Source organism: Anolis sagrei, chromosome 8, assembly GCF_037176765.1.
Source record: "Anolis sagrei isolate rAnoSag1 chromosome 8, rAnoSag1.mat, whole genome shotgun sequence".
Taxonomy (NCBI): Eukaryota; Metazoa; Chordata; class Lepidosauria; order Squamata; family Dactyloidae; genus Anolis; species Anolis sagrei.
The window spans coordinates 20,799,512-20,827,483 of record NC_090028.1 but is presented as its reverse complement, the minus strand read 5'-3'; the positions used below and the strand labels follow the sequence as shown (position 1 = coordinate 20,827,483).

General features: G+C 39.4%; 1 protein-coding gene across 1 annotated transcript; it reads left to right on the top strand.

Moving 5' to 3' along the window:
- Positions 1 to 237: 237 nt before the first annotated feature.
- NAE1 (NEDD8 activating enzyme E1 subunit 1) lies at positions 238 to 27,537 on the top strand. The gene is made up of 20 exons (XM_060788082.2): positions 238 to 345; positions 2,438 to 2,541; positions 2,629 to 2,689; positions 4,029 to 4,059; positions 6,207 to 6,278; positions 6,854 to 6,933; positions 7,698 to 7,807; positions 8,224 to 8,333; positions 9,713 to 9,775; positions 13,689 to 13,752; positions 13,928 to 14,019; positions 15,897 to 15,956; positions 16,047 to 16,180; positions 17,546 to 17,621; positions 19,091 to 19,130; positions 20,198 to 20,284; positions 23,743 to 23,835; positions 24,724 to 24,838; positions 24,924 to 24,973; positions 27,060 to 27,537. Exons 1-20 carry the CDS (start codon positions 275 to 277, stop codon positions 27,167 to 27,169), a joined length of 1,623 nt encoding a protein of 540 aa, XP_060644065.2. The 5' UTR covers positions 238 to 274; the 3' UTR covers positions 27,170 to 27,537.
- Positions 27,538 to 27,972: the final 435 nt, after the last annotated feature.

Here is a 27,972-nt window from a genome sequence, read left to right as displayed (position 1 = left end):
AACTTGGTCTCTCCAGGTGTTTTGGACTTCATTCCCACCATTCCTAACAGCCTCAGGCCCTTTCCTTTTCAGCAGCTGAGGGGGGAAAGGAAGGGGCCTGAGGCTGTTAGGAATGGTGGGAGTTGAAGTCCAAATCACCTGGAGGGACCAAGTTGGCCTAGGCCTGCTTTAAAACATCCTTTGACCTTTCCCCAGCCGAGCGAGGCCAGTGCGCAGGCGCACCCCATATGCCCCGCCCCTTCGCGGAGGAGGCCCCGCCCCCAGAGCCGGCAAGATGGCGGCGGCGCAGACTACACAGTCGGCCAAGATCAGCCTGAAGGAGCAGCGTTATGACCGGCAGCTGAGGTGGGCTTGAGCGACCACCGGGGGCGGGAGAAAGGAAGGAGCTCAATATTGAGGCGGGAGGGGGCTTGGTTTCTGCTGCTCCAGAGAGGCCCTCTATCCCAGGAGAGGAATCCCCACTGGGCTAAACAGAAACCCTGGGATCCTGAGATGTAGGGCCTGTCTGGAAGGGCCCTGAGACCACAGTGAAGCCATGGATTCAAGTTGCAACGTTAGGAAGAGCATCTTGAGGGTAAGAGCTGTTCATCTGTGGAATATGCTGCCTCAGTTTTACTGAGTCTCTTACTGTGGGAGTTTGTGAAGTAGAGACTGGATGGCCCTCTGTCAGGAGGGCTTTGTTTGTACGAGGGGTATTTTTTAAGTAAGGTCCGTTGGAACATAATTTATTTACTTCACTTGTATACCGCTCTTCTCAGCCCTCAGGCGACTCAGTACAAAACACAATACAAAATCATTCGTCATTTAAAACAGTAATATCAATTAATTAACATCAAAACATCAATACAACAATACAGCAAAATAACCTCTCCGAACGTATTCTCCCCTACGAACCATCAAGATTATTAAGATCATCTGGAGAGGCCCTGCTCTCGGTCCCACCGGCCTCGCAAGCGCGCCTGGTGGGGACGAGGGACAGGGCCTTCTCGGTGGTGGCCCCGCGACTCTGGAACTCTCTCCATCTGGAGGCCAGAACTGCCCCATCCATCCTAACATTTAGGAAACGGGTGAAGATGTGGTTGTGGAGTCAGGCCTTCGATGAATGAGATAACACCATAGGATCATGGATGGAAGTTGATGTAGATCCATCTTAATAGGACGACTGACCATTGTAGTTTTATATATAGTGTTTTTAAAGTGTTTTTGTAATTGTGATATATGATATTTTAATGAGTGTATATGTTTTTATGGCTGGAAACCGGGCTGACTCCCTCAATGAGGTTGAGAAGCTTGGTATAGAAAACTGAAATAAATAAATAATAAATAACAATCCATCACGTCTCATCAATAGAATCAGCTTCCGATCTCGTCCATTAATCCATATTCCAGTAATCAATCAATTGCACTGCTTAGTTGAAAGCCTGTTCGAAGAGCCAGGTCTTCACTCTCTTCCGGAATGCCAATAAGGAGGGAGGCGATCTGATGTCTGTAGGAAGGGCGTTCCACAGCCGAGGGGCCACTACTGAGAAGGCCCTGTCTCATCCCCGCCAGGTGTGCTTGTGAAGCCGGCGGGACCAAGAGCAGGGCCTCCCCAGACGACCTTAAAGCCCTACTGGTTCATAGGACGAGATGCGTTCGGACAGATAGGTCGGGCCAGAACCGTTTAGGGCTTTAAAGGCTAAAGCCAGCACTTTGAATTGTGTACATAAGTACACAACAAAGTTTATTTCAAAAAAGTAAATTTATTTTCAGAAAGTACATACTTCACTCTATTTTTTGACATAGTTGCCAAGTTTGTTCAAACACTTATCATACCTCAACCAATTTTAAAATACCCTCTTCATAAAAACTTGTCGCCTGCTCCGATAACTAAGAGTTCCCTGTTATCAAAGAAGGGCGACCGGAGCGGTCCTCATCATGGACGTTGTCACGGCCATCTTTGAATTGTCATACCCACTTACGCACTTTGCTTTCACTCATAACACTATCACCGTACACTTCACAAATCTGTCGATGAATTTCTGCAGCAGGCAGGTTCCTTGCTGACAAAAACCGTATAACTGAGCGAACCTCACATGCGGCGGGTGAGTTGATAGTCTTAAACATTTTTAAAGCACAGAACAGAACCGTACAGGTTAGCTACAGAGCGGAAACTGAGCACAGTTGTTCCCGAGGCATGCCGGTACACGACGCACGCGCTTGTTGCGGTATGCGCGTGAACTACTAGTGTCTACAACAAAACGGACCTTACTTTAAAAATACCCCTCATACTTTCGTGCATGGCAGAATATATGTTTCCCATCCTCAGTTGGAATGTTACACCACACTGGCTATCCAGTATCATTTAGTTGGGAGCTCTTTTCAAGAGTGGTGTCCTTTGTATGACCACTTGTTTTGTTTCTGTTTTATGCATTATGTTTCTGGTTTTGTGTTGCAGATTATGGGGTGACCATGGGCAAGAAGCTTTAGAGTCTGCTCATGTTTGTGTGATAAATGCAACTGCCACAGGAACAGAGCTCCTTAAGAACTTGGTTCTACCAGGTATAACTAATAATGAAAAACCATTACTTTTTTCTGCAACAACGCCTGTAATTTAGTGTAAGCAGTATCTTTGTTTTTGTGTTTTAGGTGTGGGATCGTTCACAATTGTAGATGGCTGTCAAGTCACTGGTGAAGATGTTGGAAATAGGTAACTACAGTTTCAGCAAAAAATAGTTAATATGTTCATTAGGAAAGTTATGAGCTATTGATCAGAGCAGGATAGAATCAAATTAGCAGAATCATAGTTTGTTTTGTCACCTGTTGTACTCTTCATGGAGTAAGCAACCAAACATAGTTAACATAGATTGTGCCTGGTTATGATATCTGAGCATATTTTCTGCATATTCTCTGCTTTATTGTGTGTACTCTCATAATTATGTGAGGAATGATAAAACAATAGCGAGTCTTGTGGCACTTTAAAGACTGTAATACAATATAATATTAGTAATAATAATTCAATATTATAATTATAATTATATATTTACATTACATGTAATATTACTAATAATATAACAATATAATGGTGTAGTGCAATATAGTAATATATAATGCTGATATTGTTCTATGCTAATAATATAATATATTGTATGAAAATATATATTGTAAGCCGCTCTGAGTCCCCTTCGGGGTGAGAAGGGTGGCTTATAAATGCCGCAAATAAATAAATAAATAAATAAATAAATAATTTGGCGTATGATCACTTCAATCAGATGGTTTTTTAATGTGCCACAATAATCTTTGTTGGTTTTGGTTTTATAAATTAACATGACTCCTTCCACAGTAGATTTTTGGATAAGGCAGTATTTACATTTTATTTGAAGATTCAAAATATTGATTTGGGGGCAGGGAATCAGGCAAAAGTGTGATAGCTGGGACCTAGTGCTGGTAGTGCTGCGCTGGTTGCGTAACGTGGCTCTGAATTAGAGAAGGGAACACGTGCACCAGACACAGCACCATATGCATGAGAGACTGCACGTAGTGAGAGATGCAGCTACGACAGAGTCAACAAGGTAGTTCAGTAGAAGCAGCGGGGGGGGGGGGGGGAAACAGCCAAGCATACTGATGTAGGCTATCCGGAGATCATATGCAAACACGTTCAAAAACGTTGCTGCATTGGAAAACAGGATAGAAAGGAGAGGACAAATACAAGCAGTGGTGAAAAATGAATCAATTCCAATCACTCTTACATTACTTCACTGTTATCCTATCCCACCTGCGTTACATTACTTCACTGGTATACTGCCGCAGCTGCGTCTCTCGGTGCGCTGTCTGGCACACGTGTTCCCTTCTCTAATTCAGAGCCGCATTACGCAACCAGCATAGCACTACCAGCACTTGGTCCCAGCTATCATACTTTTGCCGGGAATCCTTTAGAATCCTAAAAATACAGGTGCAGGGATAGGCATTTTATATGAGATGAATGTTTAATTTTAAAAATATTTTATCACAATACAGCTCTAAAGGAATGTCATTTTTTTTTCTTTTAGTTTTTTTCTGCAAAGAAGCAATATTGGGCAGGTAAGTTTTTCTATGTGTGATTTGTTGAAGACGTGATATATATAATTCAGTTGATGAAATAAATATTCCTTGCTTTTTCATAATGAAGGGTTATGTTTGGCGCAGAATCTGTTATGTCTGATATAACAGGCTAGATTTATTTTATTTTATAATTTAATTCAATTCAGTTTTTTATTTAATTTTAGTTGTTAAGTCATAATTTGTTTTTATATATCGGGTTGCCAAATTTTATTACTATGGATGTATTGTTGTTGTATTCGGGCATTGAATGTTTGCCTTTTATGTTTGGAATCCGCCCTGAGTCCCTTCAGGGAGATAGGGTGGAATATAAATATAGTCTTGTTACTATTAGTAATGTGATAGCATATATACACACATACACCTACTTAGAAAAATGAATCGATTGGGAATTACTCTTTGGCAGATGTCTATAACAGGACTTTTAAAACTTTTCCACTCAGGACCCCATTCCTCCTGAGAAATGTGTATGTGAACCCAGGTATATAGAATACATATACAAATTGAACATATACTGATAACAGATTGTAAGCCATGCTAAACAGGCTGATTTTCCTTTTTATGAAGTACAGCTGAAGCATCTTTTGTAGAATCCTCTGTAAACACTGTACAACAGGTTCATGTAAATGCCTCAAACAACCTCTAGGTGGTTTTCAGAAAACTTACTGTTGCCAAATTTTTCAGGATCCCAGCACTGAGCTAAGGGGACCCCATTTGGGGTCAGGACCCAGAGTTTAAGAAGTTGTGGGCTATAGCAGGGCTTAAACTTTTCTACTTGCAACCCCTTTCCACCTGATAATTTTTGTGACCCCAGGTATATAGAGATATAAAATAGGTATAAAAACCAAACGTTTATTGAAATCAGTATTTGCAAGACTTGTTAAACAGGCTGATTATCCTTTTTTGTGGAGTATAGTTGAAAAAAATTATGAAGTAAACACTGCATGTTGTTGCTAACAGTTTTGTGTAAATGGCCTTCAGAAACCTTTTACTGTTGTTAAATTTTAGGGACCCCAACGTTGAGCTAAGACAGTGTTTCTCAACCTGTGGGTCCCCAGATGTTTTGACCTTAAACTCCCAGAAATCCTAACAAGTGGTAAAGTGGCTGGGATTTCTGGGAGTTGTAGGCCAAAACACCTGGAGACCCACAGGTTGTGAACCACTAAGCTAAGGGGTCCCCATTTGAGGTTATGATCCACAATTTAAGAAGCAATGGTCTTTAGCAGTGCTTCCATAGTTTTCTGTGAAGTCTGATAGTTTTTTTTCCCCAAATGGGCCAGGAATTAGTACCAAAATTATCCTGGGATTTCCAATGCTGGCTTGTGCATGGGCACTCATCCATGGACCATGGCTTTGAATCTATTGGATTGCAGCTAAGATGCCATCAGTTTCTATAATGAGGTTTTATTATAGATCACATTGTGTAAGTGCTGTTGACACTCTCACAGACCCACACCGATACAAAGAAGGTTATACAGAAGTCACTCCACTTTCATAGGGGTTGGGGGCACAAGACACCAGGGAAAATTATAGATCACACAACGTAAGTGCGGTTGACGCCCTTACAGATCCACACCGATATAAAGAAGGTTATACAGAAGACACTCCACTATCGTGGAGCTTGGGGGCATAAGACACCTGGGAAAATGGGAAAACTGCAGGTCTCTCTAGGCCCTCAAGCTATTAAATACACACAAAAATACCTGTATTGGTAGGATGGCTGGGCCTGGCTGCACACTGTTTTATCGACTGCTGGCAGGGATAGGATGGCGGAATAGGAGGGAGGGAAGGTGGTGTATGTATCACCAGATTGGATTACAAACTTTCATTGTAAGAGCTTTGTGTTTAACTTGGAACATCCTATGACATCACTAGAAATCTATCAAGATCTTAGGCAGCCTCAATTCACACCTACAAGCATTATGGCAATTCTAGTCATACCTTTTCAGCCAATGCATACAGTTAAAAAACTATACCTGTGCAAAAACAAGGAGTTGGGAATTAGAATGTGCAATTTATTTTTATAGTATCGGCATAAAAATAATATCAATGGGAATTTACCCCCAACTAAGTGTGCCTTGGACCATAGCCATGCTAATTTGACCCATCAGATTATTATTTTTCAACAGAATCGTGCCCAGTGTGCCACAGAATTGTTACAAGAATTGAATAATGAAGTGTCAGGACATTTTGTTGAAGAGGTTTGTATCAAATATGTTTGTACACATGAGTGTATTAGATTTTTTTTTTTAGGTGGGGGTGGGGTAATTCAAAGAAATAGGTTACATGTCCATACCTCAGTTGCACAATGTGGCTAAAGTATTGTAAGTATTTATTTTTGAGCCAGTTGATTTGTATAATTGTTCCCCTCTTCCAAGCACACATGTCTGCATACAGACACACTGTCATATGATAGCATTGTATTCTGCCACTAAATGGGCTTGTGTCAGCTGGTGTTCCCTCTTAACACTACAGCTTGTATGTGCTGTATGACATTGCAGGGTGGTCTTATTGAATGCAATTTTAAAGGGGTGAGGAATGTCTTTTAATAATTCTATATTTTATATTAATGGTGTTTTAACATGATGGCTCATCTAATTGTGTTTTAATTTTTTTATTATGAGGTTATATTATCGGTTTTTAGTTCTATCTTGTTTTAAACCTTGAAAGTCTCATTGAGCCCCATATTAGGAGAATAAATAATGAAAATTTTTAAAAAATCATGTTAGGTTTGTGCATAATGGTCTGATGTTCATGTCTTTCATGCCTTCTCAAGGATCCAGATAAACTTCTAGACAATGATGCCTCATTTTTTTGTCGATTTAATGTAGTGATTACAACTCAGCTTCCAGAGAGGTAAGCAATAATTTTAAGTTTGATTTTAATATGTTTTCCTTTATTCTTGGAGGGAAAGTCTTGCTACTGGTATCCAGTAGCAACACTACAAGACTCAATGGTGGGCTGGCAGAATAATCTAGATCTTGAGAGTCAGGAAAAACTGAAATATATAATTACTTTTCGGGTATCTGTCCTATAATTCATTTACCTAATGTTTCTGTACTTTCCTCTGCCCAAGACCAGTAGGAGCTCCCTAATCTGAAACATGGGCTTTGCTGAAGCTCATATATTAACAGCTGAATTAAAAGGAGACTAGAAATAATTTAAACAGCCATGAGGAATATCAATATAACATGCCGAGCAAAATGTAAACAATATAAATGATATAAATGATCACTATGTATACAGGGTTAGTCAAAATGCATAGGCCAATAAGCCATTCAATTGAATGGCTTATTGGCCTATGCATTTTGACTAACCCTGTATTTTGTGTACATTAGATGAAATCTTGATGGTTTGTTGCCACTGGGTCTAGAGTAGACCCATTGACTCAGTTGTTGAATAGTGAGTCAGCACTTCATAAATCCATTTGATCCAATAAGTCAATTTTGCCAGGAGTAACAATAGAATTTAGGTTGTATCTTATGCTAGATATTACATGGCAGTAGAAAACAGTTTGTAATGTTGGTAATGCATAACCATTTGCAAAATAATATTAATCAGTACATGTTTTTTTCCATTGATTGTGCTTTGTATCTGATACATTTTTTGACACTTTTCAGCACATTACTCCGGCTTGCTGAAGTTCTCTGGAATTATGACATTCCACTGTTGGTTTGTAGGACTTATGGATTAATAGGATATATGAGAATTATTATTAAAGAACATTCAGGTAAAATGTATTTAATATTAAGGGTTTTTTGTTAGTATTGAAGTTACTTTGATAAATGGCATTTTTAATTATATATTGCTAGTTTGTCAGATATTTTGCATATACGTAATGGTGATTGTATATCCCAGAAGATAATATATTTAGTTTGTTGTATAAACTATATAATCCAGTGCCGATGTGTAAGACTGACTTGATTTTAAATTTCCATTCTGTGCCATTTTCTGGTGATTGTATCATATTATGTTGTCAATTCAGGAAATGATGTTAAAAAGCCATGAAGGAGTGTGTTTTCAAAGTATACAAACATGGCTGTTTGTCTGACATAATTTCCTGAAGCAATAATACACATCAGATGTGAAGTTTGATGTCAACTTCCAATTTGGTTTCTAATTATTTTTTATGTAATATTTTAATAGTTGTAGAATCTCACCCAGATAATGCTTTGGATGACTTGAGACTTGACAATCCATTTCCAGAACTGAAGGAGCATATTCAGTCTTTTGATTTGGATCATATGGAAAAAAAGGTTGGTATTGTCATTCTATTTAGCAGCTGGGGGTGGCCACGGCTGACAGGGAGCTCTGGTGTGGGCTGGTTCATGAGTTTACAAAGAGTTGGAAGCAACTGAATGAATAAACAATAACAACAAGTAGATTTTCGTGACAGTTCATGGATTTCTTCTAGAACAGGAGTTCTCAACTTTCCTAATGCTGTGACCGTTCCTCATGTTGTGGTGATCCTCAACCATAAAATTATTTTCCAGTGGTCTTAGGCAACCCCTGTGAAAAGGTTGTTTGACCCCCAAAGGGGTCGCAACCCACAGTTTGAGAACTGCTGTACTAGAAGAGTTCCAACTAGAATATATTCCTTGATTAAGTAGGATTTTCCTAAGTGTTGCTTTACCATTTAGCAATGTGTTCATCATGTTTAATCAAGATGAGATTAGCAATTATATTTAAGATTACAGACTGCACCCATTATATTTTTGTTTTAAAATATCTTTAAGAAGTGGGGGATGGCAAACTTGCATTTTCTATGCATTTACATTATTATTATTATTATTATTATTATTATTATTATTATTATTATAGAATCATAGAGTTGGAAGATACCTCATGGGCCATCTAGTCCAACCCCCTGCCAAGAAGCAGGAATATTGCATTCAAAGCACCCCTGACAGATGGCCATTCAGCCTCTGTTTAAAAGCTTCCGAAGAAGGAGCAACCACCACACTCCGGGGCAGAGAGTTCCACTGCTGAACAGCTCTCACAGTCAGGAAGCTCTTCCTAATGTTCAGATGGAATCTCTCTGTTATTATTATTTATTGTCTGCCTCTCCTTTTGACTTCAGGTGGAGCACAATACTGTCAAAGACATCTATAAAAGCACATATTAAAACATACATTAGTTAAAACACAGTCATAAAAACACATATTAATACATGCCACATATGGAGTGAAAATTGTTTTGTTGCATATAATATTTTAATGCATCTACTGTGTAAAATTGTGGTAAATGTATTTGTTTTAGGGAAAAAATGAGTTATGCTTTTTAAAATAAATTCCTTTACCACAGGGCTGTCTTCTTCACATATTTGCCAAGCCAAAGCTGTCAGCTCAAGGCAGATTCAATTAAAAAAATGACAAACATATAGCTATTCTTACAATTGGGATATTTTCATAAAGGGTACAGCCTATCAATTTCTGGTGCTGGCCTAATTTGCAAAGTCACATATAAGCTCTTAAGACATTAATATATGGATATATAAAATATGCTGTAAATTACATGAACATTGTTGAAAGCAGTTCTTTACCTATTTCTTCATTTGTGTGTTGAACTTAGTTCACACAGCAATATGGCTTCTAATTTTTCTTTTACTATACCTGGTTTACATTTGCATTCACAGGAACACAGCCATATCCCATGGATTGTGATTGTATCCAAGTATCTAGAAATATGGTATAATGAGGTATGTTGATTTTTATGGAAACCTAAAATTTGCAATGTTTTGTGTTGAAGAACAGTTGGGCAGAGATTTATTTTATATGTTTTAGGACAGAATCTGTAACCTTGCACATAACTCTGCCTAAGATTGTAGTTTATTTATTTATTTATTTATTTATCGTGTCAGGAGCAACCAGACATTTGTATTACATTTTTAACAAAACAAACAAACAGACAAAACACAAAGTTTGCAAGCTTGGTAGTTGATTAAATGTCCTTTCACCAGTGTCTGGACACTTGGAGTGCCTCTGATGTTGCTGCAAGGAAGTCCTCCATTGTGCGTGCGGCAGGGCTCAGGTTGCATTGCAGCAGGTGGTCAGTGGTGTGCTCTTCTCCACAATCGGATGTTGTGGATTCCACTTTGTAGCCCCATTTCTGAAGGTTGGCTCTGCATCTCGTGGTGCCAGAGCGCAGTCTGTTCAGCGCCTTCCAAGTCGCCCAGTCTTCTGTGTGCCCAGGGGTGAGTCTCTCATTTGGTATCAGCAATTGATTGAGGTTTTGGGTTTGAGCCTGCCACGTTTGGACTCTCGCTTGCTGCGGTGTTCCAGCAAGTGTCTCTGTAGATCTTAGAAAACTATTTCTTGATTTAAGTCATTGACGTGCTGACTGATATCCAAACAGGGGACGAGCTGGAGAAGTCACTGCCTTGGTCCTTTCACTGTTGGCTGCTACTTCCCATCGGATGTCAGAAGGTGCAATACTGGCTAGACAGTGTAATTTCTCCAGTGTGTAGGGTGCAAACACCCCGTGATAATGCGGCATGTCTCATTAAGAGCCACATCCACAGTTTTAGCGTGGTGAGATGTGTTCCACACTGGGCATGCATACTCAGCAGCAGAGTAGCATAGCGCAAGGACAGGTGTCTTCACTGTGTCTGGTTGTGATCCCCAGGTTGTGCCAGTCAGCTTTTGTATGATATTATTTTTAGCGTCCACTTTTTGCTTGATATTCAGCCAGTGCTTCTTGTAGGTCAGAGCACAGTCCAGAGTGACTCCCAGGTATTTGGGTGTGCTGCAATGCTCTAGTGCAGTGGTTCTCAACCTGGGGTCCCCAGATGTTTTTGGCCTACAACTCCCAGAAACTCCCAACTCCCAGTTTACCAGCTGTTAGGATTTCTGGGAATTGAAGGCAAAAAACATCTGGGGACCCCAGGTTGAGAACCACTGCTCTAGTGGAATTCCTTCTCAGGTAATCCTCAGAGCTCGGGATGCTTGTCTGTTCTTGAGGTCAAAAGCACATGTCTGAGCTTTAGATGGATTAGGAATCAGCTGGTTTCCCTGTAATAGGCAGTAAGAGCACCTAGAGCTTCGGAGAGCTTCTGTTCAACCATCTCAAAGCCTTCTGCTTGAGCGGTAATGGCACGATCATCAGCATAGATGAAACTATTGTAGTTTTCTGGTGTCTAACTGCTTTTAAAATGTTGGGGTTTATATATCTGTAGAATGTCCTTGGTGGGAGAAAGAACTCTTGTCTGAGGCAAGTGTGAATGTTGCAATTTATGACCTTGATCAGCACTGAATGGCTTTGCATCTTCAAAGCAAGAAGCAGCGAGGCTTTGAAGCTGCAAGGCCATTCAATGCTAATCAAGGTGGCCAACTGCCACATTCACACTTGTCTCAGGTAGACAAGACTTCTTTCTCTCACCCTGGACATCATTCTACAGATATATAAACCCCACTTGCCTAGTTTCCAACAGATCCCACAACTTTGAGGCTGCATGCCATGGGTGTGGGGAAACTCCAGGAGATAATGCTTCTGAAACCTTGAAAACTCACAGCAACCCAGTGATTCCAGCAATGAAAGCCTTCCACAACACAGAGCATGTTGTGTTCATTCAGAATCAGTACAGTTTTGTTTCCCTGTTCTTATTCTCTCCTACTGAAGCATGAAAGATTAAGTACTGCATGGAACAAGAGGGCTGTGTGTATCTCCTTGTTTCTCTGTTTGGACCCCACTGAGGCATTGAGTAAACAAAGGAACCAAGGGTTGCCAGTGTGTGCCAAACATGTATCACATTCAACTCCAGTTCCTCAGACATGGGGGAGAAATGAAGCCCATCACTAAACTCCTTTTTACTATAGCCTTCCACACAGCTCTATATCCCAGGATATCAAGGCAGAAAATCCCACATTATCTGAGTGTGGACTCAGATAACTCAGTTCAAACCAGATATTGTGGGATTTTCTGCCTTGATATTCTGGGATATAGGGCTGTGTGGAAGGGCCCTGGAAGACGGTTGTAAAAAGGAGTAATATAATCCAGTTCATTGCAGATAATCTGGGTTTTATATGGCAGTCTAGAGCCCCTTCCACAGAGCTGTATAAAATCCACATTGAATTGGATTATATGGCAGTGTGGACTCAGATAAGCCATTTCAAAGCAGATATTGATTATTGTCTGCCTTGATATTCTGAGTTATATGGCTGTGTGGAAGGACCCTGGGAGGGGCCTCTGTTAAAAATCCTACAATATCTGCTTTGAACTGGATTATCTGATTCCCCACTGCCATTTAGTCCAGTTCAGAGCAGATAACGTAGAATTTTATTCAACTGTGTGTAAGGGCCTTAGTTATTGGACAGTACAAACCTTAGACATTAAGGAGATCTTGTTTTCTCTGGTTTCAGCAGTATAAACATTTGCACCTCGGCAGATATTGAAAGCATAGGGATGGTAGTTTAGCTAAGCACCAGCCTTCTTTGCTAAATCTATATATATATATAAATGCTCTGTGCATAATGAGTACCTTAAAAACAAAAGAACCAATGAAGAAAATCACACCAAATTTGGCAACAAAACATCTCACAACACAAGGAGTGACCATCACTCAAAGAATTATGATTTTGTCATTTGGGAGTTGTAGTTTCTGGGATTTATAGTTCACCTACAATCAAAGAGTATTCTGAACTCCATCAACGATGGAATTCTACCAAACTTGGCACACAGAACTCCCATGGCCAACAGAAAATACTGGGTTTGATGGGCATTAACCTTGAGTTTGCGAGTTGTAGTTCACCTACATCCAGAGAGCACTGTGGACTCAAACAATGATGGATCTGGGCCAAACTTGGCACAAGCACTCAATACACCCAAATATGAACACAGATGGAGTTTGGGGAAAATAGACCTTGACATTTGGGAGTTGTAGTCACTGGGATTCACAGTTCACCTACAATCAAAGAGCATTCTGAACCTCACGAATGACAGAATTGGGCCAAACTTCCCACACAGAACCCCCATGACTAACAGAAAATACTTAAAGCCATCCAGTCCAACTCCCTTCATCAGGGCAAGAAAACGTAATCAAAGTCCTCCTGACAAAGAGCCATCCAGCCATAGATATAGATAGATATGATTCACACACACAGAGATGCAGTATCATAGATTTGAAAGGGTCCCTTAAATAAGGACAATCATAAGTTGCATGTTCCAGGGTGGGCAAACCAGACAATTTCCACATCAACACTGACAAAGAAACAAGACAAAATAATGTTTACCCACAAGCATAAAGAAATTACATATATTAGAAACCAACACTTTCTCATTACTTAGTTTTCCAGATCAACAGACTGGGCCACAGCAACGTGTGGCAGGGGACAGCTAGTCCCTTGTAGAGCTACAACTTCATTGATTCCAGAGTATTGAGCAGGCATGGACAAACTTTGGCCCTCCAGGTGTTTTGGACTTCTACCGGCTGTTAGGAATTGTGGCAGTTGAAGTCCAAAACACCTGGAGGGCCAAATTTTGCCCATGCCTGGTATTGAGCCATGGCAATTAAAGCACCAAACTGCATTAATTCTATGTGTAGATGCACCTTTAGACTACTATTTGTTAACTAGCTTGTAATGATTGAATGTATGTTCTATTTTTTCCCCATTTAGAACAGCGGTCAGATGCCTAAGAACTATAAAGAGAAGGAGGCTTTCCGAGAGATGATTAGGCAAGGTAATACCAAATAGGAGCTTTTGTCAACATACCAGATGCCACCATTATTTTTGCCAGGATGTTTCATAGATGCATTTGAAAATCAGAAAGAAGCACAGTTTCATGTCCTAAATTAACATTGGAATAAATTTGATTTCACTACAGTTCCTTCATTTAATAATTTATTTCTAATTAGGCATCTTAAAGAATGAAAACGGAGGACTGGAAGATGAAGAAAACTTTGAAGAAGCAATTAAAAATGTGAACACAGCTGTGATGGCTACCAAGGTAAGTCATGGACTTCAGATAATCTTAACTCAGTGTTTCTCAACCTTCTTAATCCCGCTATCCCTTAATACAGTTCCTCATGTTGTGGTGACCCCCAACCATAACATTATTTTTGTTGATACTTCATAACTGTAATTTTGCTACTGTTGTGAATCGTAATGTAAATACCTGATATGCAGGATTGAAAGGGAACCCCTAAAACCTCTCAGTCCCAGAGAGCAAATGCAAACAACCAGCCTTCTTAGGTGAAGGAAAAAATCTCTATTTTTTTAGCGTGGCCACGCAGAGACGGAACAGCCGAAGACCAGAGTGTGCCTTCAAAGAAATGGCTTTCTGTCCTGTTACAATCTTCCTGTTATCTTTTATACATTTTTTTACTATATCAAGGAGTAACCCCTCAACTCATCTCCATTCTCCAATCAGATTCTTAAAAACATGCTTTTGTCATTATTTGACCATTTCGACCCTTCTAATTTTTTTTTTGTCATGTCAGGCGCGACTTGAGAAACTGCAAGTCGCTTCTGGTGTGAGAGAATTGACTGTCTGCAAGGAAAAGTCCAGGGGACACCCGGATGATTTTGATGTTTTTATCATCCTTGTGGGAGGCTTCTCTCATGTCCCTGCATGAGGAGCTGGAGCTGATAGAGGGAACTCATCCGCCTCTCCCCGGATTCGAACCTGCGACCTGTCGGTCTTCAGTCCTGCTGGCATAGGGGTTTAATCCACTGCACCACCAGGGGCTCCCTTCTAACTGATAGGCTCTATGTGTGCGGCACCAGCATAGATAAACATATATTATTTTGTATATAGATAAGCATTGAAATGTCAGGTCATCCTGTGTTTTTAGACATCTTGAACATCCTGTATATTCAAAACACATAATCTGCCCTTTGGCCTCCAATCTCCCATACCCTTTTGCTGAGAAGGGTATCTTTACTGAAGTTAGCATTTCAGCATTTTTGCATTATTAAGCTCATTAACTCCTTCAGGATGTATTTTCATTTACTGGACCAAATTTAGCACAAATACTCAATACACCCAAATTTGAATACTGGTGGAGTTGGGGGGGATGATAGGTTTAGTCGTTTAGGAGTTGGTAGTTGCTGGGATTTATAGTTCACCTACAACCAAAGATCGTTCTCAACTCCACCAATGATGGAATTGTATCAAACTTGGCACACAGAACTCCCATGACGAACAGAAAATAATGGAAGGGTTTGGTGGGCATTGACCTTGAGTTTTGGAGTTGTAGTTCACCTATATCCAGAGAGCACTGTGGACTCCGATAGTGATGGATCTGGACCAAACTTGACACCAATAATCAATATGCCCAAATGTGAACACTGGTGGAGCTTGGGAAAAATAGACTTTGACATTTGGGAGTTGTAGTTGCTAGGCTTTAGAGTTCACCTACAGTCAAAGAGCATTCTGAACCCCACCAATGATAGAATTGGACTAAACTTCCCACACAGAACCCGTATGTCTTGAAGGGACCCGCTGGCATGAGCCTTTCTCCAACCTCACCTGCTGTCCCTCCCTCGCACATATAAAGCATGCTGTTATGTGCCGAGCATGGCTGCTCTCCCCTCCCCGCTTGGAGTCTCAGAAACAGCCCTCCCCTTGGCTGAGAGGCAAGCCAAACACAGTGGAGGAGGGCTTTTAGTGGGAGGCGGAGAGATCTCCAGCTTTCTCTGCCAAAGGGGTTCCTAAGACCCCCCCAGAGATATGTGTTTTCTGATGCTCTTAGGGGAGCCCTCTGAAATGATCTCGCGACCCCCCAGCGTTCTTGACCTCCAGATTGAGAAACGCTGTCTTAAGTGCATAAAACAGAATGCTTCATTGGAAAAGTTGGTCAAGTGATTCTATTTGTTTTATAGATACCAGTTTGTATTGAAGACATTTTCAACGATGATCATTGCAATAATCTTTCACAGCAGGTAATACATACAAATAACTTTATTCAATGCCCAGTGTTTAGTGTCTTGGGATAGAAAATCATCAGAATAATTTTTTTTGTTCACTCTTAGACTCCACCATTTTGGATTTTGGCTCGAGCTGTAAAGGAATTTGTGGCCAAAGAAGGGCAAGGAAATTTACCTGTGAGGGGCGTAATTCCAGATATGATAGCAGATTCTAGTAAATTTATTAAATTGCAAAATATGTAAGTATATTTACAGTTGTTTATTTTTGATTAAGGTTGAACAGATTTTTTTTCTTGTGCGATATCTAGCCAGCTTGTATATTTTCTTAAAGCATATTGGTATATGAGTTGCAAACATATACCTATAGGGAATTTGCAGTATAATGCTTATCTTTTACTGGGTCTGTGAAAGAGTTCCATTATTTCATGAATCATATGCTGAAATATGCACCAGATCAAACTCTTAGAATGTTGTATTGTCGAAGGCTTTCATGGCCGGAATCACTGGGTTGTTGTAGATTTTTTCGGGCTATATGGCCATGTTCTAGAGGCATTCTCTCCTGACATTTCACCTGCATCTATGGCAAGCATCCTCAGACGCAAGCAGCCTCACAACCTCTGAGGATGCTTGCCATAGATGCAGGCGAAACGTCAGGAGAGAATGCCTCTAGAACATGACCATATAGCCCGAAAAAACCTACAGCAACCCTCTTAGAATGTTGTCCATAGCGGCTTAGTTCATTGATTTTCCTATCTATATTCACATTGGTGATAACATGTGTTCAAGAAGAAAGACAGTTTAGGCCATTTCCAGCTATTGTCTGCTTGGGTTGCTGTGAGTTTTCTGGGCTGTATGGCCATATTATAGAAGCATTCTCTCCTGATGTTTCGCCTTCATCTATGGCAGGTATCCTCAGAGGTTGTGAGGTCTGTTGGAAACGAGGAAAGTGGGGTTTATATATCTGGAATGTCCAGGGTGGGAGAAAGATCTCTTGTTGTTTGAAGCAAGTGTGAATGTTGCAATTGGCATTTAAGGGCCTTGCAGTTTCAAGGTCTGGCTGCTTCCTGCCTGGGGGAATCCTTTGTTGGTAAATAAACAAAATCTAGCTGCCAGTATTAAAAAACTCTAAAATCAGAACATTAAATAAGGAACAACACTCAAAAACAGGGGAGAAGAAACAATCAGGGCCAGCTAATCACCTCCCAACAAAGGACTCCCCCAGGCAGGAAGCACCTTGAAACTGGAAGGCCATCAAATGCTAATCAAGGTGACCAACTGAAACATTCACACCTGTCTCTAACAGAGAAGAGTTCTTTCTCCCATTCTGGACATTCCACAGATATAATAACCTCACTTGCCTAGTTTCCAACAGACCTCACAACCTCTGAGGATGCCTGCCATAGATGCAGGCAAAACATCAGGAGAGAATGCTTCTGGAACATGTCCACATAGCCCGGAAAACTCATAGCAACCCAGTGATTCCAGCCATGAAAGTCTTCGACAATATATTATCTTCTTGTTTCTTTGGACAGTGTAATTCATTTGACACTGCTAATTTAGAGCAGAAATATTATAGAGGCATACTTTTGTTTTGTTTTTTTAAGATATCGTGACAAAGCCAAGAAAGATGCTGATGCTGTGGCCAACTATGCTGCCAAACTGCTGCAATCCGTAGGCAAGGTGAGGTATAGAGTTGTGTTTAATTGATGTTGCCTCGCTTTCAACACAAAAGTGTCACCTGTGCTCTAAGTTTTGTGTTTTATGATGCCACAAATGACTTGGTGGAGTGTCAAAATTCTTGAGTACCAAAGTAAATGTGGCATGAGCAAGAAAATAGTTCAGTTTGGATTTTTAGTAAAAGATTTACTGAAAAACACTACTATTCATATGGCTTTGTCCATGTGTAGTATAGAGGTCTGAATTTTTATTAGGACACTGTATTTTTATTAGGACAATACACTGTAGGATGAATGCATTTTAACATCAATTTACCTGTCATGGCTGAATGATATGGGATCATGACAGTTGTAGTTTGCAACGTCTTAGCTTTCTTTGGCAACGGGTTCTGGAGCCTCACCAGACTAAAATTTCCATGATTCCATGGCATTGAGCTGTGGCAGTTAATGTAGTGTCAGATTGCTTCAAATCTACAGTGTAGATGTACCCTGGGAGATCAAGGCTTATACTGTATTATGGCCAAGGCCCCAACAATCAACGACATACAATACACAATAAACTCAAAAGCAAATAATAAACATCAAGCAAAACAATAAACCAGTAAAACAATGACACCGTGACATAATTAAAACCAAAGGCCAGGCCAAATGCAATGGACAAAAATTAAAATGCTGAACTTGACAGGTAATATGTAGAGGTATATGGAGGTAGGTGCCATGTGCAGATAATACTGAGTCTCTAGTAAAGTGCAGTTGGGCTTAAAACCAGGAGTTCCTATTCACTTCCCAAGGACATCAGACATGCCCCAACGCTGGCAGTCTTTAGGAGGAGCCTGAAAACATGGTTGTTTCAGTGTGCCTTCCCAGAATAAGGAAAACTCTTAGCAGTATGTCCTCAAATGCACTTTAATATTGATCTGCACACCCTCATCTTTCTTTGAAAACCCTATCCTAGTTATACCCTACTTTGTTCATGCCCAGCATTATTTTTAAATATTTTTAAATTTTAATTATTAAATTTGGCCCGGCCATAGGTTTTAAATGCTTATATGTTATTGTTTATTGTGTATTTTTTTGTTTATGAGATTTATTTTAACTGTTTTGTATTGATTATTTGTTATTGCTTTCGTTTATTGATGTACTGCGGGCTTGGCCTCATGTAAGCCGCACCAAGTCCCTTGGGGAGATGGTAGCGGGGTACAAATAAAGATTATTATTATTATTATTATTATTATTATTATTATTATTATTATTATTACAAGAGTGATGGGAGCTGAAACAGTACATAGAAGTTTACTCCTTGTGATTGAGGGCTACCTGGTACGTGGAGTTATAGAAGACTGACACCAATATTTTTAGATTTTTTATTGCATTCCATGTATTATTAAAGAGCTAAGTTGATGTTAATTCTATCAACTAACTGTAGTAGAAAACCAATGTTAATTTGGAGGAAAATAATATTGTATTTTATAGGCACCAGAATCGATTTCTCAGAAAGAATTGAAGCTACTTTGTAAGTATTCGTTTTTTCTTTGCTGCTGTATAACCAAAATGATATTAATGAACATTATTATTACTACTACTGTAACTTTTTCATTCATATCCCACCTTTACCCCCAATTGTCAAGACATCTTATCAGTATAGTTTACTAGATATTCAGGATGGTTTTCCACAAGAGGTGATTTATTTATTCTATCAGGGCTTACGTTTAGAAGAATCTTCCCTAGAGTCCATAATGTTTTAAGTACTGAATAAAAATAGATACAACATGCATTTCCAGTGTGCATGCAGAGCTGTCAGTGTCATTATAGTGAGTGAAGGAAATCATCCTTGAAACAGTATATTGGAGATTGTGCAGAGCATTGGGACAGAGTTGCTTTCTCTTTCTCACTAGATAATGTTATGAAATAATAAACTTACGGTAATTGATTTTAAAGGAAGTTGCTGAATATTCTGCATATTCTAGCTGGAGAAAAGTTCAGTAAAACCTGTTAGTACTTTTTGTCCATTAGAGAAAGTAAAGTAATTGGAGGATTACTCTTTTGTAGTTTATTGGAATGATGTCAATAGATTCCATTTTTGTAAAGGTATTAGAAAAAGTATAGTATTTTGGAGCTCCCGGTGGAGCAGTGGGTTAAACCACTGAGCTGCTGAACTTGCTGACCACAAGGTTGATGGTTCAGATATGGGGAGCAGGGTGAGCTCTTGCAGCTAGACCCAGCTTCTGCCAACGTAGCAGCTCGAAAACATGCAAATGTGAGTAGATCAATAGGTACCGCTCTGGCGGGAAGGTAACGGTGCTCCATGCAGTCATGCTGGCCACCTGACCATGGAGGTGTCTACAGACAATGCTGGCTCTTCGGCTTAGAAATTGAGATGAGCACCACCCCCCAGAGTCGGACATGACTAGACCTAATGTCAAGAGGAAACCTTTACCTTTTTATAGTGAATTTTATAAGGTACCAGGTTTATGCTCTGTTTTTGTTAAAAGAATTTCCAAAGGGCTAATTGTTTTGTTTTATAAAATGCTGTTTTAATTATATTTTTCCCTTCTTTCCAACATTGAATGCTGTGTTTAGGTAGCAACTCAGCATTTCTCCGAGTAGTACGATGTAGATCTCTTTCTGACGAGTACGGGGTAAACACTGCAAATAAGGAAGAGATAAGTAAGGAGCTCACTTAATTATCTGTATTCTGGGTGCAATTTTCTTTGGCAGGTCATGTTGCTGTTTTCCTTGTTTGTACTGTATGTGAATAGAATCAGAGTAGTTGCAGGGAAGTAGTTGCAGTGAGAAACCAACAATTCAGTAGTGGAAAGGCGAGAACGAGTACATCTTGCTCTCTCTGTTATGAAAGCATCCCTTATTTGTGTGTGTTCTGGTCATAAGAATGAATAATAATAATGACAAAAACAACATGAAAGGAGGATTTAAAGATCAAACTGCAAAGACTCTTACACAAGCCAGTAAAGGTGGTCCCAGTGGTGATCGGCACACTGGGTGCAGTGCCTAAAGACCTTGGCCTGTAGTTGAAAACAATTGGTGCTGACAAAATTACCAGCTGCAAAAGGCCACCCTACTCTGCGCACATTATTTGCCGAAACATCACACAGTTCTAGACACTTGGGGAGTGTCTGACGTGTGATCCAGTGCAAAAACCAGCATAGTGGTCTTGTTTGCTGTGTACTAATCTTGTTGTGTATCAAATAATAATAGCTTTTACTGTTACATTATTCATTTCTATACCACCTGTCTACCAAGGCAGCTAACAACATATTTGAAAACAGTACAGATTAAAATGCAACCAAAAATTGATACAAGTATAAATCTAAACGTTATTTGAAAAGCAGTTCAACAATTTTAAAACTAAAATGTTAGACATTAAAAGTTAGCCTTGATCCACACAATCTGGGCTTTCCCAATGAATTTGGAAATCTAAAGTGACAAGTTTGCAGTCAACACTTCCCATGAAAAGCAAACATTGTTCATTGATGTGTAATTGAGTGTGACTATTTTATAATGTTACTGCCTATGATTGCATGCACAAGTAGGACAGGTGTTTAGTATAACATTTGAGAGTATTATTTTTAAAATATGCCTGACTCCTAGAAGGAAATATATGAGGGTTATTGGATCAATCTGACATTAATTTAAAGTGTGGTAGTTGTCAACATTTACCTGTATATACTCGAGCATGAACCGATCTGAATATAAGCTGAGGCCCCTAATTTTAACACAAAAAACTGGAAAAACGTATTGACTCAAGTACAGGGTGCAGCAGCATAACTTCCTTTTTTTAAATGCGCGCCATTCAGTCGGTTGAAGACGTAGCGGAGCGCTAGTGGTCTCGTTCGAGAGGCGGGAGTATAAAGTTTTGTCCTGACACAGTTCAGTCGCCATCATGCGTTGGAACAGTGAGGAGCGTGCTTCTGCCGTTGAGGCCTACTTTTCGAGCAGATTTGGAGTGGCCGGCCAGCTCTCCCGATTTGGCCCTTTGTGATTTTTTTCTATGGGGTTTTTTGAAATCCCGTATTTATGTGAACCATCCAAGGACCCTACAAGATTTGAAGACCAACATCCAGGAAGAAATTGCCAACATAACGCCTGCTATGCTGGCAAGAGTCATGACAAACGCCAGAAATCGGTTTACTCGGTGTATGGAAAACGGGGGACGTCACCTACCTAATTTGATCTTCAAAACTATGTAAAACAAAACTTTAGGTATGCACCTACATTATAAAAAAATTCTGATTTATACAATGGGTTTTATTAAGTTTTGAAAAAAGGAAGTTATGCTGCTGCACCCTGTATAAGCCAAGGGTGGGAAATGCGGCAACTACTGGTAAATTTCAAAATAAAAGTCATGCCAATAAAATTAAATTGATTGAGGCATCAGTATGTTAAATGTTTTTGCATATTTACATAAAACTGCAATTTAAAAGACAAAGAACCAGTACAAGAAAGCTGCACTACAAACCAGAGCTGACGGCTGACACAATAAAGCATTGCATGGGCCGTTCCTTGACAAAATCAAAGGAAAAGTTGATAAGGAGAAGACCTGGTTATGATTCACAAATAGAACACCGAAGAAGGAGACAGAAGGCCTGATTCTTACAGCCCAGGAGCAAGCCATCAGAACCAATGCAATTAAGGCCAGGATCGAAAAATCAGCGGATGACCCAAAATGCAGACTGTGCAAGGAAGCAGATTTTTTTATGTCATGTCAGGAGCAACTTGAGAAACTGCAAGTCGCTTCTGGTGTAAGAGAATTGGCCGCCTGCAAGAACATTGCCCAGGGGATGCCCGGATGATTTGATGTTTTTATCATCCTTGTGGGAGGCTTCTCTCATGTCCCCGCATGAGGAGCTGGAGGTGAAAGAGGGAGTTCATCCGCCTCTCCCCGGATTCGAACCTGCGACCTGTTCGTCTTCAGTCCTGCCAGCACAGGCATTTAACCCACTGCGCCACCTTGGGCTCTGAGGAAGCTGATGAAACTATGGACCATATCCTCAGGTGTTGCAAGAAAATCGCACAGACAGACTATAGACAAAGGCACAACTCTGTGGCCCAAATGATTCACTGGAACTTATGTCACAAGTACCACCTACCAGCAGTAAAGAATTGGTGGGATCAGAAACCGGCAAAGGTAGTGGAAAATGAACACGCAAAAATACTGTGGAACTTTCAGATTCAGACTGACAAAGTTTTGGAACACAATATACCAGATATCACGATTGTAGAAAAGAAAAAAAGTCTGGATTATTGATGCTGCCATACCGGGTGACAGTCACATTAAAGAAAAACAACAGAAAAAACTCAGCCGTTATCAAGACCTCAAAATCGAACTGCAAAGGCTCTGGCATAAACCAGTACAGGTGATCCCAGTGGTGATCCCAGTGGCCAAAAGATCTCAGCCGGCCTTTGGAAATAAACATCGACTAAATCACGATCTGTCAACTGCAAAAAGCCACCTTACTTGGATCTGCATGCATAATTCGAAAATACATCACACAATCCTAGATTCTTGGGAAATGTTCGACTTGTGATTTTGTGATACAAAATCCAGCATATAGATCTCATTTGCTGTGACATACTGTGTTTTTATGTCAGTAGAATAATAATAGATTAAAATAATAAATAACTTTGTCTTGAGTAAAAGCCAAGGGGGGCTTTTTCAGCCTAAAAAGGGGCTGAAAATCTCAACTTATACTCAGGTATGAATGTGATTTTCCTGCTTCTTGGCAGAGGGTTGGACCGGATGGCCCATGAGGTCTCTTCCAACTCGGTGATTCTATTATTCTATTCTATATACGGCAAGTACGGCACAGTGGAAGTTGCCTCTTCTGTTGCCCTGCTGAAATCGGAAATAAGAGAGACATAGTTTTTCCTACTGTTGTGAGTCCAACATATTTAGTAGAAAAGGGGCTGGATCTCCGGCAATTATAGAATACCAGAAGCTCAATATTACCCCAAAGTGATAAATTCAGAAGGTCTTTAATGGAGTTAGAATATGTTTCTCCAAAGGTTAGGAAATGTAGAAAAGAGATCAGTACTATTTTTTTTAAAAAAAATAATTAATTATCATCTGTATGATAATAATAGATTGTCTTTTTTTCCTTTAAAAGTTTCTCATATGGATAATCCAGATAGCGAGATGGTGCTGTACTTAATGCTACGAGCCGTCGATAGATTTTTTAAACACCATGGTAGATACCCAGGTAACTTCATTTTAATTTTGTCCAATATAATAGTATAGAGTATAGACAAAAACTAAAAACAGTTTTTGTTGGTACGTGGTAGAATAACTATTATTTAGTTTGTTATCTCTTCCACCTGAATATTTGTATTCCACTTTTTCCCAAAATTGGAATGCAAGGCAGCTTACAAATTACAGGAAAGTTAAAACCTACGAAAGATCAATATTTAAATTAAATTAAATTATTGAAAAGTGCACAAGCATCAGTGGCTGCTACAGTAGAAACTTAATAGCATTCTTTGTTTAAAATTTCATAAATCTATGTTTTTGGGTGTGTGTCAGGAATGACTTGAGAATCTGCAAGTTGTTCTGGTGTGAAAGAATTGGCCGTCTACAAGGACGTTGGCCAGGGGACCATCCTGTCAGAGATTTCTCTTATGCCCCCGCATGGGAAGCTGGAGCTGACAGATGGGAGCTCATCCAGCTCCCTGGATTTGAACCGCTGACCTTTTGATCAGCAGTTTAGCCGGCACAATGGTGTAACCCTTTGCGCCACTGGGAGCTCCAATTATCTATAGATTGTCTGATATTTTTATATATGTGGCACATACACATATATATGTATCACATGAATAAAATTGGAAAAGTTTGCTTCAACTTTAGAAAGGGCGCTTTGCTCACTTGTGTTGCAAGATTATTTTAAAGGCAGATATTTATTATAGGCATAGACCAGTCAATGAACAAAAATCATGAACAAAAATACGGTATGTAATGAAACTTACAGAGAAATTAAAATTTGGTTTAAACAATAAAATCAAGGAGGTTTGTAATAGGAGGGATTCTGTCCATTGTGCAATATCATAATAAACAATGAGATGCTAACTCTCTATTTTATTTTGATTCTTTTTAGGGGTTTATAACTACCAGGTGGAGGATGATATTGGAAAACTTAAATCTTGCCTCAATAGTTTTCTTCAGGAATATGGATTGCCTGTAACCGTGAAGGATGATTACATCCATGAATTGTAAGTGTTACATATGGTAAAAATAATATTTCCCTAGAGATTTACATGAGATCATAAATATTTTTTTTATGTCTTTTTGGTGTAGTTGTCGTTACGGAGCTGCTGAGCCTCATACTACTGCAGCATTTTTGGGAGGTAAGGATATTAGTATCGCAAACTATTGAGTTATTAGTATGTGAAAATGTCCATGGTGTCTTTCTGATCTAGTAGAATTTTGGAACATTGGTTCAAACATTTTTCTGTTATGAAAGCATTTTTTCCAAGTCGTTAATGGTTAATTTAACGACTTTAATTTAGGCAGTTGGAATACACACTATAAAATCAGAGGTATGAGACGTCATTTAGTGGATTTGGTCTTGTCATGATTTTAAAAAATTGCTCATCTTACAACCTACAATGTTTGCAGTGTGTATATATTTGGTTCCCCTGGTGGCGCAGTGGATTAAACCGCTGAGCTGCTGAACTTGCTGACCAATAGGTTGGCAGTTCGAATCTGGGGAGTGGGGTGAGCTCCTGCTGTTAGCCCAAGCTTCTGCCAACCTAGCAGTTAGAAAACATACGAATGTGACTAAATTAATAGATACCACTTCTGCAAGAAGTCATGCTGGCCACATGACCTTAAAGTGTCTACGGACAATGTGGGCTCTTTGGTTTAGAAATTGAGATAAACCCCACCCCCTGAGTCGGACATGACTTGACTTAATGTCAAGGGGAAACCTTTACCTTTACTATACATTGTTTGGGTAAGAACCGTAATTTATGTTCCAGATTTCTCTGATCTTCTGTGTTCATGTCAGTGAGTGAGATCATGCATGCCTTTTAAGCATCAACAAGATTGTGGTGTTAAAATTTGCACCAGAAGAACAGCTAGGCTAAAAGCATGAGTATGAAGCATGCATATATGGCTCCTTCTACAATGCCATATAATTCAGATTATCAAAGCAGATAACCCACATTATCTGCTTTGAACACAGATAATCTGGATTTTATCTGGCAGTATAGAAGGTGTTTATGTTTATGTCATTGATAACCTAAAGCTAGAATACAGATCATTGGGTCAAGAGGGTTCTTTTTAATGAGTGATGAATTATAGAGATTGACAATAACCATTAACAACTTGGGAAATAATATTTATTTATTCATTTATTTTAAACATTTCTATTCTGCTCTTCTCACCCAAAGGCAAGCATTCCATGCCGCCACATAAAATAACTATGAATATACACAAACATTAAAATCAGTTATATCTACTCTAAAATCAGTTGTTTAAAACCATCTCAAAACACCAAATAATATCACCAACTTAAAGCATTCATTCCTAGTAACTCCTAGAATCCTAGTATGTATAGAGACATATATCATAGCCTGATTTTTGTGGCTCTGACATAGATCTTTTATTTTCTCCTGCCTCTCATTTGAACGCACTGATTATCTGACCAGAACCCTATGAGTTATCTTTATGTTTGATATATTATAGGTCTTTGTCTAGAGAAGGTTGCACTTTTGGAATTCTCCATATTTCTTGCTTATCAGATGTCATCTAATAAATAAACCAACTTGCAGGGTTACTTCCAGTCAGGTTTTGTGGTTTGTGTTTACATATTTTAAAGGAACATCAGACAGTCTTCCCAAACTTGAAACTTAAATAAGTTTTCTTTCTTAAAAACCTATGCTACAGTGTATAGGTTTTAGCAAGTTATATACTCTTATTTATATAAATAGGGTGTGCAGTTGCCAACTATAATTTGTCCAATTATAAAATATAAGAACTGGTCTCTTAGGGCCTTTCCACACTGCCTCTTTATCTCAGAATCTGATTCCAGATTATCTGTTTATCCCAGGTTGTCTGGCAGTAGGGACTCATATATTCCAGTTTAAAGCAGATAATCTGGAATCAGATCCTGAGATAAAGGGCATGGTGTGGAAGGGCCCTTAGATGTTCTGCCCCAAACCTTTCAGGCCTTTGCAGTCTAATCATGACAAGTATAGTCTGCTTGACAAGCAGTGACCTTTTCCAGCACCTGAGATCTCCTAAAAGTTGCCAAGGACTGGACTTGAAACCTTCTCACAAAGAAAATGTTCTTCCATTAAGCTAAATCAGCTCCAGGAATTATTAATGTAACCGTCTTTGTTTACATTTGGAGAAAAGATAAATAAGATTGTATGTGGGTTTCTAAGTATTAGGCCTCTAATGTCATGTCAATTCTGTCTTGTTTTACAGGAGTTGGTGCTCAGGAGGTTGTGAAAATTATTACAAAGCAATTTGTCATTTTTAATAACACCTACATTTACAATGGCATGTCACAGACTTCAGCAACATTCAAACTGTAGGCTATCACAGAATGGATTGTTAAAACTGTAGCTGCTTTGATTTTCCATATTGTTCTGCACAGTATTGCTGCTGAATTATTTACTAACCCTTTTGCATTGTGTATTTCCAACATCAAAATGTACTGCAAATTGTAATAAATACATTATTTTATTTTAACAAAAGACATTGGAAAAAGGAAGGTTGCATATTTTTTAAAAACACGAGTGCATTGACTATTGTCCCTGGTTCATCATATGCTTTTAGGGGAGGAAACACTTCTGTTCTTTTCTGTTGGGAGCAGAATTTCGCTTCTAACAGCCTGTAGCTTGCTTATATCACTCAGAGTATTTCTGAACATTTGTTAAATAAATGCCTACTTGAACCAAAAGACCTGCAGGAAGTGTGATATAGTGTCTTCAATATAATGTTAGTTGCTTTCAAGTGAAAAGTAGTTTCACTTGATTTAGATCCATATTTGAACCTTCATGAAAATAATTGATTCTACTTACTCGAAGTATATGTGATTTTCAATTATTCCTTCTTTGTATCAACCCCCTGATTCAGGCATGGGCAAACTTTGGCTCTCTGGGTGCTTTGGACTTCAACTCCCACAATTCATAGCTTAAGCAGCTGATGGGGAAAAGGAAACTGCCTGAGGCCAAGAATTGTAGGAGCTGAAGTCCAAAACACCTGGAGAGCTGAAGTTTGCCCATGCCTGCCCTAGTTGTTCCAGATTGTCCCTGAAGCCTCTGGAGCAGTTTTTCAGGCAACACAGCTAAAGTGGGAGGGAAATATTGCTTGTAATTGTCATTTTGCTATCTTC

Coding starts and splice junctions, on each gene's coding strand:
- NAE1 (XM_060788082.2), top strand. CDS start 275: ATGGCGGCGGCGCAGACTACACAGTCGGCCAAGATCAGCCTGAAGGAG. Junction 13,753..13,927: donor CCGAGAGATGATTAGGCAAG/GTAATACCAAAT, acceptor ATTTCTAATTAG/GCATCTTAAAGAATGAAAAC. Junction 23,836..24,723: donor ACACCATGGTAGATACCCAG/GTAACTTCATTT, acceptor GATTCTTTTTAG/GGGTTTATAACTACCAGGTG.